This window comes from Centruroides sculpturatus, unplaced genomic scaffold (genome assembly GCF_000671375.1).
Source record: "Centruroides sculpturatus isolate CEXI.00-Female unplaced genomic scaffold, Cexi_2.0 scaffold28, whole genome shotgun sequence".
In the NCBI taxonomy this organism is placed as follows: domain Eukaryota; kingdom Metazoa; phylum Arthropoda; class Arachnida; order Scorpiones; family Buthidae; genus Centruroides; species Centruroides sculpturatus.
In genome coordinates this window covers 1,432,748-1,446,253 of record NW_019384448.1, presented here as the reverse complement: position 1 = coordinate 1,446,253, position 13,506 = coordinate 1,432,748, and the positions used below count along the sequence as shown (strand labels likewise).

General features: G+C 29.9%; 1 protein-coding gene across 4 annotated transcripts in view; it reads right to left on the bottom strand.

The window, feature by feature from the left end:
* The window catches only part of LOC111620507 (WD repeat and SOCS box-containing protein 1-like), a 77,112-nt gene extending 68,636 nt beyond the window's left edge, over window positions 1-8,476 (bottom strand). For 3 of the 4 annotated variants that reach the window (XM_023362429.1, XM_023362432.1, XM_023362431.1), the window contains exons 1-3: window positions 8,280-8,475; window positions 7,944-8,008; window positions 4,199-4,373 (exon numbers count right to left, since the gene is read on the bottom strand). In XM_023362429.1, the coding sequence (XP_023218197.1) occupies window positions 4,199-4,373; window positions 7,944-7,980 (212 nt within the window). In that variant the 5' untranslated portion in view covers window positions 7,981-8,008; window positions 8,280-8,475. Of the gene's footprint in view, window positions 1-4,198; window positions 4,374-7,943; window positions 8,009-8,279 lie in introns of all 4 variants that reach the window. The other variant, XM_023362430.1, reaches the window with a different exon arrangement.
* Window positions 8,477-13,506: the final 5,030 nt, after the last annotated feature.

Genomic DNA, 13,506 nt, shown 5'->3' with positions numbered 1-13,506 from the left:
TTAAAACGCATGCGCACCAATTTTAAATGTTTAATTCTAAATATTTAAATTTAAAATCTCTTTTTTGTATGTTCAAAAACGGCTAGTATCGTTAATGTTTTAAATTTAAATGTATGGTTCGAATTCTTTATTCGAATTTAATTTTACCTGAAGACGACGTGCTTATTTACGTCGAAAGCGCTCGTAAATTAAAAATAATTTCAAGTATATTTAACGCCTCATAGACTGACGTTCTTGGAAGTTTTGATTGACATAAGTTGGCGTGACATCCAACCCGTGAACTCAATACACCTAACAAGATGAGTAACAGAATTCGGATGTTCTTCTTTTCTATGTTAAATTTACAAAAGTTATGGCATAAACTACATGCCCAACTAGTCTTTCTGCTCAAGTGTAGAACGCATCATATAGTTCCAAAGTGCATAACCATTAACTTCAAGGCCTTTCCTTTCTGTCTGCGAGGTGCTTTGAAACAAATGGAGAAATCGCTCCTTTTAAAATTAATTAAAGTGAAACGCAAATCATTGGCGGAAGCTGAGCTTAAGTTATATGTTGCCCATCTGCAGTTTGCAAAGTCTTGTGACCCGGTTTCACTCTACGACCAACTTGGAAAGATTCACAGCATGGCATCGAAATTTGCACGAGATGAGAGGGATAAACTAAACAAGAAATTCAAGTGGCTTAGCAATGCGGCACGCAAACAACAAAATCCAGTACAGCCAACCCAATATCACAATTACACAGGGGAAATTGTTCCATCTCGAATTGAGAAGATTATACAACAGGGACCCAGGTATATCCCTCCGCCACAAAATATGAGCGCCGCAGAAATGGTTCCAGCGACTCTTGCGGCACTCAAGTGCTGCCAAGCGGCAACAAAATATCCGCAAATGGAACTCTCAATCATCTCGACACTAACACACACACACATTTAATATATTGCAAACTAGTTTCCGATTTTACAATAACTTCTATATTCCATAATTTGATTTCTCCTAAAATTTGTTTTAATTTAAACAAAAAGCTTTCCTTAGAAGTTTAGTTAATAAATACATTTGATATTTTGGTATATGTACTGTATGTATGTAGTGGCTGTACATGTGTGTAGCAAACATTCCAATATTGCATTATTCATAAATAATGTGTACTACTGGCATGAAATAACTAATAAATTCAAACATTTTTACATAATAAAGCCAACCCATTGTTAATTTTTTTTATTTTGTCAATTTATCGTCAATAATAGACCACAAACATCGCTAAACCCGATATATAATATAGCTAAACACCAACCGAATTCCGAAAATCTATCACATAATTCATTTAGTAATTAACTTTAAACTAGCCCGAAGGCATTCGGTTGGTGTTTAGCAATAATAGACCAAAAATGTAAATAAGGATTTACTGCACAATCTGTACATCAATTACTTTTAAGTAATTAACAAAGTAATCAAAAGGAGAGTAAAAATTTCTTTAACTATAACTAATTAGTTTATAAGACTATAATTAACTAATTTCTGGTTAAAGTTGTGACTATAATAATTCAAAATAAATTAATCATAATTTTCTGATAATGAGAATGAAAAAAGTTTGCAAACATTATTTATTCAGTACTATAATAATCCTATTGTCAATATGCTTATACAATAATATATAACCATTATACAAACAACATTGTATTAGGTCTACAAATAAATTTATTATAAAAACAATTACACACTAAAACCAAAGTTAAAGCTTATCATGCAAATAATTTATAAATTATTTTTCAAATCTAATAAATCATTTTTTTTCCTTTTTTTAATTGTAATTCTTAGTTTGGCATCAATATAACAATTAAAAGTAATAAATTGGATAGCTGAGACATCAATAAAAACAATCAGACATTTATTGATTACTGTATTTTATGGCATATAAAATGTCCCCCATTTCAGTGCAGAATATCACAAAAAGTATTTAGTATACTTAAGCCATTCCATGCCTTTGGCACTTGGGCCCAAATTCTTATTAGAATTCACTTTTATTTATCAGGGAAAAGGAGGAGTTTAAAATAAATCATTTATTATTAAAATTTACCATTAAAATATTCTACATGAATACAAAAAGCTGTTTAACCATAAATAATATGTTTAATTAAACAATAACATTTTTATTCAAAAGCTGGGCTAGGTAGATGTTATCTGTAACCTACCGAAGGCAGGTCGGAAAATTTATAAGCCTATGGGAGATTGAAACTTCATACAAGATTCAGAATAATATTTTAATTCTTTTTTGGGCAAAAGTTGTCTTATATGCTGTAAAATACAGTACAGTACATATTAAAATTTCAGTTTGATAAAAGTTTTAAAGTCAAAATAAATTATTCTCATTTTTTTGCAAAAGAATATCTTTAATATTTTAGTTCCTTAATAGTAAAATATGACAAAAATAAATGGAATATGAATGCAAATGCATCTTTATTCAAATTAAATGCTTTCAATTGATCTAATATTACAGTATTAGCACAAAAAATGTTAAAATATTTCACAGAACGTTTATTCTGGCTTTATGCAAAAGAATAATGCATATAAAAAATATAATATAAAAGTCAAAATGACTGATTATATTTCATGACAGGTATTTCATGAAAGAATAAGTGAGAGAACACAAATGTGCCTTTCTGTTAACTAATTCATCTCTTCTTCAATGATTAGAAATTCCGACATTAATTTTCAGTAACGTGTATTTATTATCTAATAAATTTACTTGTACACATTTCTTCGTGAGTATTCCTACCATAATATGAAATCATTAACCATTCTAAATTTAGAATATAAGTTCAGTGCAGTTAAATATCATATTCTTAACTTAAAATGTGAGAAAATTGATTTAACCTATATCTTTCACAATTGCACTATAAATTATAAATTTTTAAATATAATTTTAGATATAATAATTATTGAACTTTTATTATTTTAATATAATCAAATTCCAAAATTAGATTATATTTAATATAAATATACTATTTTTATTTTTTATTTTCCTCAAATTACTACTTAATTAACCCTCTCCCTCTCTTCTGCAGGGAAAATTTCCAAAAATCCCTTCTTAGTGTGCATTCTCATGACATACCTTATGTACCAAATTTAAACTTTCAACTCCTAACCATTTGGGCTCTGTGCTTATTATTATTATTATTATTAACCCATCTTGATTATATATATAGATTAGCCCTTCCAGCAGCAATAGTGATAAACAATTCATATATTTGTACAAGGTTCACGGATACAAAAACTGAAGTGAAATTCAATGTTAAATAAATCAGCAATGGATTGCTCAGCTTTCCCAGCAACATTTAAAATTTTTGTGGCGTCATTTATTATCATATTTTATTTTAAAAAAACATACTTTTAACTGTTATAAAATGGCAAAAACCTGAATTTTGAGGGTAGGGATGAGTTTTATAAAAAAAAAAAAAAACTGCAAATACTAATAACCAGTCAAATCGCCATTACGTCCCTATTGGAGATACACACCATGCCTTTTATCTCCCCATCTCCTTGATCTTTAACCACCAAAATTTAACAGCATCAATTTCACTAATAAACAAACCTCCCTGCAAAATTTCAGAAATTTTCGACAAAAGCACAGGAGTTATTAAGCTTCAAACAAGGTGAACAAAATCGTGGCCCTCACACATACACTAACATCCATGCATACAGAAATTACTCCAAATTTTTTTGCATTTCTTGACGTTTCAGGATGTCCTAAGTCCTAAAATGTAAAAAACTTGGTGGTCATTTTTTGATGGATCACCATATTTTTTTGGCTGTTATAACAGAGGGAAAGTAAAAATTATAGTATATCATAATCAGGATAATTATTATGAGTACCCTGTATATTTATATCTAAATACATAAATTTTTATTAATTTCATTAAAATTATATTGATAAAAAATATTTTATATTAATTTAAGTAATAATATTGTATTCATCAATTGTAATATTTTGACGAAATTTTGTTAAATTTTAAAATTTATTTGCACAAATTCGCAAAAATAACCGCTCCAAAAGGTTACTCCAGTTCATATTTTTTATCAGACGTTTTATATATAAAAAGAAAAAAAAAACAGGAAGACGAAAATAGGCAGTGAAGTGTCTTCCGTTTATTTATCTGGCATCCCAAAGTGGCCTCTTTTCGCAAATCACCGATACTTACGGTGACTGTCTGCGACGATCCCAACTAACAACAGACACGATATTATTTCCACAAGACCAGGCAAAGTAACTTTCGTCGGGGGCAAAGGCGCAATGCCAGGTGGAACAATCGCCACTCGAAGGAGTATCGTTATCTTCGGATGTCAACGGAAAATGCGACAGAACTTTGGCCGTTGCTGAAAAATTTTATTTCAAAAAAAAAAAATTAGATTCGAGTAACAAAAATCTCAATTATAAAATTTAATAAAGCAACAAAATATTCGCGTATCCGTAGATAAATAATTTAATTCTGTATTAAATTCTTGCAAATCACGCGGTGGAAAAAATAAATTAGTATTAAAGTATAATTAAAATGCCTCAATGTCCTTTTTCTCAATTTAATATACCTGTATAACAGGTATATTAAATTGTTTTCTGTAAAAATTTGTAGCATTATCTGTAAAGCCAGTATAATAAGTCCTGATAATAGAAGATACGAAATTATAAACGAAAATTTATATTTTAGTATTACAGTATTTTGAAATTCCGAATGACGAATCACTTTACCTATCGAAAAATACAACAACTTGACTATAAAATATCACGTAATTAAAGGAAAATTATACGCGCAGCATTTTTAAACGAGCTAATGAATGACTAAGAAAATAACTAAGGCATTTACGATCTTGACGTCACCCATGTGTGACGTTAGAAGAACAAAGTACACGCGATCGTGGCCAAAATCTTTTCAAACATTCGAATTATTCAAGCATCTCAGCAAATATGATATTTTTTAAATATTTACTTCGTGCCGTAATTATAATATGTACGTACTTCCTATAAAATCCGAAAGGTTTTTATCGCTAAATAGATAAAGTAGTGAAGACTTTACCTATATATATATATTACATCATATATATGTCATCAAATCTATGATTAATATGAGAAATGCCATTAAAGACAGTAAGGGTTGTACACCTAAGCGAAAATACTGTAGAAAAAAAAACTCGTAATTACACAAATTCTTATGTCAACGCGACTTTTTCTGGACGATATAAATACACGGCGGATGCGCGCAACATTTAATCGTATTACAATTGCCAGTGCCAAGAGAAATGTCGGCATTTTTCGCCTCATCTTCCAGATAATCTATAAAACGATAGAAGGCAACCTACACTAATTTAGAATGAACTACGGAAGACGCTATAAATATCCGTTTATGCTTTTCACTCTAGTCAAGGCCACAGTTATCCTAGCCGACAGAACCAGGCAAACAGCCAAAGTGTGACTGGAGTAGCCTCCCGATGGTGTCAGCAACCCGAACTTTGTTCCGTCCTTCTCTAAACTCGAAATCTATATTAAGAAATTCGATAGCAAATAATCACCATACAGGTCAGTCCGAGAAAGTATATCGTGTATAAATTAGCTATCGAATAATCGATCTTCCGAGTTAATTATTAATTCAAATTATTTTTAAAATAATTTCTCTTCGTTTTTTTTAGAATTAAAATAATAATAATAATAATAATTTCGCTTTATCCGAACATACAATAAAAGAATTAGTCTGCAAGAAACTAAAAACAATGTTTAAAATTAGACTAGATATTCAATTACTCACACAATGCAATCTTTGAAAGTAATTGCGAAGCCTTATCAAAAATTAACATTATTCCAACTAATTTGTTTTTTTTTTTCGTTGGACTCAAGGTTACCTCCAATTTAAAAAAACACGTTAAACGTTTTGCTTGGTCGAAAATAATTAAAAATGCTGAAAAATATGAATATACTATAAATGCAAATTATAACTTAATATCATTACAATAACCAAAAATAATAACTGTAGAAACTTATGAAGAGAAAAAAAAACTACAGGGTGATTTCGACAGAAGTCCTCCCCCTTTAAAAGCCTCTCATTGTTACTAAGGTTTCTTGTGACTGGACTCAAAATATATTGCAGTAATTCTATAGATTTTGTAAACCTTTCTTAAGAAATTATTCCGCTGCCTTTATGAAATTTTATTAACTGAAGAAATTTATATATGAAATTTTCGAAATGGTAGATTAAAGATTAAAGATATATTTCATTATTAAAATTAAGTTTATATATAGGCTATATATATAGCCTATATATATAAACTTAATTTTGTTGAGTTACTTAAGAAAGATGTTTTAATTGGAACAAAAAAAAAATCAGGAAAGCTCTTCCACATTGGTATTCGGACAATTTAATGTAAATAAGACAAACCGATTCTATTTTTGATGAGAACCATCCGCATATTACAGAAATGTTAAAAAAAAAAAAAAAAGGAAGCAGAGTCGATTGAATCTCATCCGAAATTCTTCTCCATTATCATCGAAAATCTTATCATCTTTCTGATGCAATGAGAGAAAATTAGAAGGAGAGAAGCATCGAATTCTGGAATTCGGCTATATTTATATTTCTGACTAACGTAGGCCTATTTCGCGTTCGAATGGGCCTTGAATTTTGTTCCAGTATCCTATTTAAATCTCTCGCGGCGTCGACGGTACTAGAAAAACTCCAGACAAAATAACAGGTTGAATCGGATGATGTCTAATTCTGTAACCAACGATAAAAACAAAGAAATGAACAAATATTCGTGCGGTTTTACCTATAACCCATTGTAGATATACGTCGATTATCCTGTACACAAACATTTACTCTGCCTCTAGGGTCTATAATAATTTATTTCGCAATGAATCTAATGAATTAAATTGGTATCATCCATTTCGAATTTCTATCGTAGACAATTACTAGGATGTACAGTACTGTACAACTGTAGCGTTAATTACAAATGACACGTCAAAGACTTTACATTTTGCATTTACAGAAGACACAAAATTTGTTTAATATTCTCTTGTCTTTATTCAGCACGTGGAATATATTGAATCAAATTAACTGAGAGATAATCCCTTTGTTTTAGATAAATTAGACAACTTTTTATAAATACTATTCGATAAACTTCATTATTCCTTACGCTATATAACTTATTGCTCGTTTGAAATATCTAATACGGATCTGTTATACGTCTAATGCATTAAAATACTAGATGTATTTGTATATAGTACACACAGATTATCATCTAATTAAATATGCATATGAGAGATCTGCGATATGCATTTCTATAAATATCGATACCTAAATTTAACGGGGTAAACCGCAACTTCGATTTAAAAAATGGGGAACTGTGACCTCACACTAGCAAACCATTTTTCTGTTCTTCCCACGTATACCACGTGTTTTCCTATACTGGAACCTACTACACAAATTTTCGAATAGTTGTGGCTTTAAAGTCATATTTTAATAGCATAATAAGTAGCCTACTAACAACCAAACAAAGTTTAAAAGCATTCCCATTAATGAATGGAGTCGGATCAATTTAGATAAATCATCATTTCCTAGAGCATAAATAAACAATTACTCGTCATTCTTAATCATCAGAGTTTATTTTGATAATTAGATCGTTACGTCGGAAGGGACGACGAACGGATGACGACATCCCCATAGCAAACATGGTTTCGAAATGACGGTGGAAACAGTCACTTTTTTTTTATTTTAATTTAAAAAAAAAAAAAGTCTAGATATTTCTAGAGCTTCGGGAGAAGGAAACGAGCGGATCGATATATTTTATTCTATAAATTTACTGGTAAAAAATTAACGGCGTGTAAACGAGATAAAGTGTAATCCACGTGTGTAATTTCTACAAATAATCAAATTTGGATTAAAATAAAAACAATAAAATACTTACGGATATCTTCTTTCTTCTTGTTCTTGAAACTTGCCATTCAATATATACGATTCAACTTGTTTATTCTGGAAAAAATAATAATAATAATTAATTTTTAAGTTAATTAGCATTACAACTTTATAAACACGTTTGTAAGAATGGAAATAAATAAAAGAGAAAAGGGCCTACGTGACATTTCACACTCCACTCGATAACGATAAATATAGCGAAAGAAAACAAACATTAATCGAAGAACAAAATTGATCTAACGTTACGGAGGAGGTTGATAGACACTTTGTTATTGTTCACCCGGTCGGAAAAATAAAAGAAAACGATACTTAAAAGAATAATGCCTACCTGCAAACCGTTTATTAAATTTAAAAAGAAAAAAAAAGAAAGAAAATGTCGTCCGAACGAGTTTAAGGCGGTTGAAAAACGAATAACGAGACGACTGTCGTGCAGACTCGTTACACTCGGTCAGAAGGAAACACTGATTTGTACGACCATTTGACGTCTTTCATTCTCTCCCTTACGTTCGTTCGCCCTCTAGCGTGAATGTTGCGAAATGCCAGACTAAAAAAAAAAATAATATTATTATTATTATTAATTGGTTTTCTAAATATAATTTATGAAGTGGTTAAATACGAATATTTCTAAACTTGTTTTTATGTTTTTTTTGTGTTGTGTCTAATTTTTATACTCTTTATTTATAAAAATAAATATATTCTGTTTATAGTATACAGGTTTGGATGGTCGCTGTGTTAAAATCCCGACGTTCGATGAATATAAATATGTTTACTTTCGTAATAATATCTGTCGTAAAGTTATATTTTCTATCGTATGAAATTAGAGTGAGTGCGGTCGTAATTCTAAACTTTTTCAATGCTTGTGCCGAAAATATTCATAACAATTTTAAGGAATTTTGAAATTTTAAATATACTCTCTATTTTTCTGTATTTTGCATTTAAAAAAATTAAAGAATCATATATTTTTCTCTAATTTTTATTAGATTTGGTTTTTAATGGCAAAATACACATAAAATTAAGAAACATGAAAGTATTTTTAACTTTATATGCCACATATAATAGAGAGGTTGCGGCCGACGTTTTCAACGCGAAAACGTGTACGTCGGACGTTCAGCGCCGTCTTCCTGTGAGCCTAGAAGTTTGACAATGGCGTTTGGAACGTCAGTAGAATCGTGCTCGACGTTCTAAACGCCATTGTCAAACTTTTAGGCTCACAGGAAAGCGACTCTGAACGTCCGACGTACACGTTTTCGCGTTGAAAACGTCGGCCGCAATCTCTCTAAATGCCGAAATGTATTAAAATTATAGTGAATCTTATGAGATATCAAATGTTAAATGTTTACGTATACATAAAGTAGTATACAATATAATTGCACAATATTAAACTATATATGGATCGAAATTTGCCAATTACGATTATATAGCATCACGCAATCCTCGTTAAATATATGAATAAAAAGGTATAATTATTTTTTATCAAGAAGAGGCAATGTCATTACGGATGACAAATGGGAGCGGTATTTCTTAATTAGAATTTTCTCATCGTCACAGAGATTAAGATTTATTGTAAATCTATTTTAAGCCGAATAACATCCTCTCCCCATCTAAATTTCTAAACATTATACCATTGGCAGAGTTTCTATATTTGGTCTTAAGTGGGAATTCTTGTATCGAAGAAAAAGAAAATTTGACTCGTATGACTGAGGTTTGCATCGATCTAAACTTTTCAATACTAAATAAAGACTAGAAGAATGAAGTAACTTATCTTAACAAACGTTCTTCTAGTTTGAAGTTGGATGGACTCCAGAAAATTTCGAGATAAATGATGCTAAAGGCATTGAATGAGAAGAGTCATAAGTTAGTACATTGATAAGCGAGAAAATTCGCAAAAATAAAGATTATCCGTAATAATTGGAAAATCTTATAAATGTTAAATGCGAATGCCCGTTAGAAAATGTCATTACACCTATCGAAACCATATAAGTTACGTGGACAAATTGCGAAAATCAAGACGGAATAAAAACATGACATGAGAGCTATTTGAACTGATATTCTATTGAACTTTGAATACTCCACTTACATACTTCACTTCTAAAGTTATAGATTAGTTCTAGAATTTTATCGAGTATCTCTCGTATCATATTTTTATGCAAAACATGAATTTTATATGAATTTTTCTATCCGAATTCACGAGTTTCTGTTCGAATTAATAAATAACGCATCAAATAAATATATTCTTAAACGTTTACTTCATACAGACTTCTCTTTAGTTACTAAACTATTCTTTTTTTTAAATAACTGTATAGTGACGTGTTTGTATTTAAGAATATAAAACTGATGATAAAATATAAAATTCTTAAGAAGCAATGACAATATTTGCCAAGTGTCACTGTTGCTGTAATCGCCAGTTTACGAAATGCTTTGATATTTTACGTTTCTGGATGCTGAAATCGTTCCAATAATTGTCGATTGTAAACAGACAATTTGAAGGTTAGTGTTACAAGGTTACAGAAAGGGTCAAAGAACACCGCAGACATAACAAGTACTCTCGACTCTTATCTATTCATTTATAATTAGGTGATAAAGAGGCCGATATACAATTGTATTTTTAAAATCGTATGTGTGACGTCGGGTTTATTTATAAACTTTATTTTCGATCTTAAACGAGTTCCCTTTGTTATTGAATATTGGCGGCATTTCTTTATAAATGCTTAGTTGTTTTGAGAATAATTATCGATTCATATATATATATGAATGGGGCCTCTTCTTTTCACTCACTTATCTTTTTGAAGCCTCCAAATGAGTAAATTTTAACAAATGTTTTCGTGGCCTCGTAAATGTAAAATCCCTGCCAAATGGGGTCTTGTTGATACCTCTACCATAAGGCTCTTTTATGATCGGTTTAATCCCCTCTTTAATAAGTTAGATAACATTTGATAAGGGAGCTACATCATATCCGTTGTCACCTCTACAGTATCCTCAATTCTACAGCTAATTACTCATTTTGCACGATGATGAGTGATTCCGACTTTTGCGAACTGCGGAACACTTTCTCTATTGCGGAATCTCCATTTTCGTTTACCGCATTTCATAGAAATAGTAGACGACAAGACGTTTGAATTCAGATTGGAGCCGAAACTCGGACAGTTACTCTATTAGTATACACGGCATATTTTTCGTAATAAAATTTATTTTATTAATAGAGAGGATCGACGAAATTAGTTACACTGCACCGGAAGTAATTATACAATGTATATAGTCCATCAACTAACAAAACCACGCGTAATTTTCAAACATGTTCGATGTTTCCTTAAGATGACTCCGAACATCGCCGGGCATATTGGCTACTTAATTATAAAACTTTATCCGAAGAATGAACTTACAGATATATACAATACAGTTGACCCCCTATAACACTGTTGATTATTCCGTTTTATATGAATACCATGTTGTACGAGTCACTTAGATTTTACAAATACGTGTGCCGGGCTGTGAACGGCTTACGTATTTGTAAAATCTGAGTGATTCGTACAACATAGAATTCATATAAAACGGAATAATCAACAGTGTTATAGGGGGGTCAACTTGTATAGGCATATACTTTTTTCTTTCTAGAATGTAACCTTGATCCGGTGATCTAAATTCTCGATTCTAACACGGATTTGAGCAATAATTCCATTGACGACAATTCATCGACCCTCATAATAACCTCTCTACTATTAATAGATAAAGCGAAAGACTCGCAGCCATAATTTACTTGGAAGATTTAAAAACTAATAAATCGTCAAAACATTCTTGTAAAATGAGAAGCAAAATGCTAAGTATTTTATTTATAAAGAGTATATAAAATATTTACATATATTATTTTAATATAAATTCATTATAATATTTCGATTGACGGAACACAATCAGCCTTTCAGGAGTGATTCCTTCCTACAAAATACAAATTTGTATTTCTTAACATTTTATAAAATACGTAGACTTATTTAAATACATTTTAAAAAATAATTTAATAATAAAATTTTTAATATGGCTTTCTTTACCTTATAAATTTAAAACTGCTTATTTTCATTATAATGCGTGCTGCCATCTGTCGATCATAATGAAAAATATTTCATAATTAAAACACTTTTAACTCATTTAAACCGTTTTATTGTATATATTATAAATAGTAATGTTTTATTCATAATAACTCTTTTTTTAGCAATTTTTTTAGCTAAAATATACGATTGTGAACTTCGAGTTAGTCTGAGAATGAATTTAATTCTTAAACTGTGCGTTATATATAAGATTTAAAAATTAACAATAATAATTTAATAATTCAAAAACAATTAATGATTTGAAATATCAAAAAAAAAATCTAAAAAGATATTATTAATTTTAACTATTGAAGTAAATGAAATGATTAATAACGTAACTTTTATTATTACTTATTTTATCACTATTATTACGTAGTATTATTACTTAATTTAATTATTTAACAATATTCATATTTATAAACATATATAATACTAACATATATTAATTTTATTGTCCAAATAGAATTTTATAATTTAGAATTTTATAAAATAAAAAAGTTGTATTATAATTTATATTTTAGAATTTTATAAAAAAAAGCTGTTTCCGCCATCTTTCGGCGAGAAATTAAAACACTAAAATGTAATTTAATTACGCTAATTTCAAACGCGTATTTAAAAAAACAAATAGAGTAAATATTATTTTCGGTGTCTCTACATGATAAACATTAAAAATCAAGTCAATAGATAGTGCCTATCGCAAATTTCCCGGTAGGATGATCAAGGAGGTTAAGGCACATGGACTTGTCGAGACGTTGTGCCATGGACTTGCAATATCATTTGTGTATTTGTACCAATGTGTCATGGACTTGTCCCCGGGTCCCACGCAATGAAGGCATGCTCCCGGGCACAGGAATGTTTTTTCGCTTTATCCGAACATACAATAAAAGAATTAGTCTGCAAGAAACTAAAAACAATGTTTAAAATTAGACTAGATATTCAATTACTNTACAGTACACCCCTACTCTGCAGGTAAGTGACACCTTCGTATTTAAAGAAGGAAGAATGAACCATTAAATGCAATCAATAGATCTAACAAAAAAGAAAGGTACTGTACTTATAATTAAGAGGGCGCCAGTCGGAAATAGCGATCAACGGCGCAATTTTGAATGAATATATTGAAATAACAATAGACTAGTAAATTTAAATCTAAAAAGTAGATTTACTGATAAGGTTGTAAAAATGATAAAAAAATCAATTAAGATGATTAAATAAACTGTAACGTAAAAATAAAAACTTTTGAAAATAATTTCAGTGTTATATTATTTCAAACTGTGGTGTACACCATAAGTAAATACATATATTTGTTACTTATACAGTGGTACAGTACCTCAGGTTACGAACGCCCCAGCATACGAAATTTTCAGGATACGACATGAAATTCGAACATATTTTTGCTCCATGATACGAACAAAAACTCACCATACAACGTTACATTAGTTCGCATTTTTCATTTGTTTTTCTTACTACAGTTATTTTTTT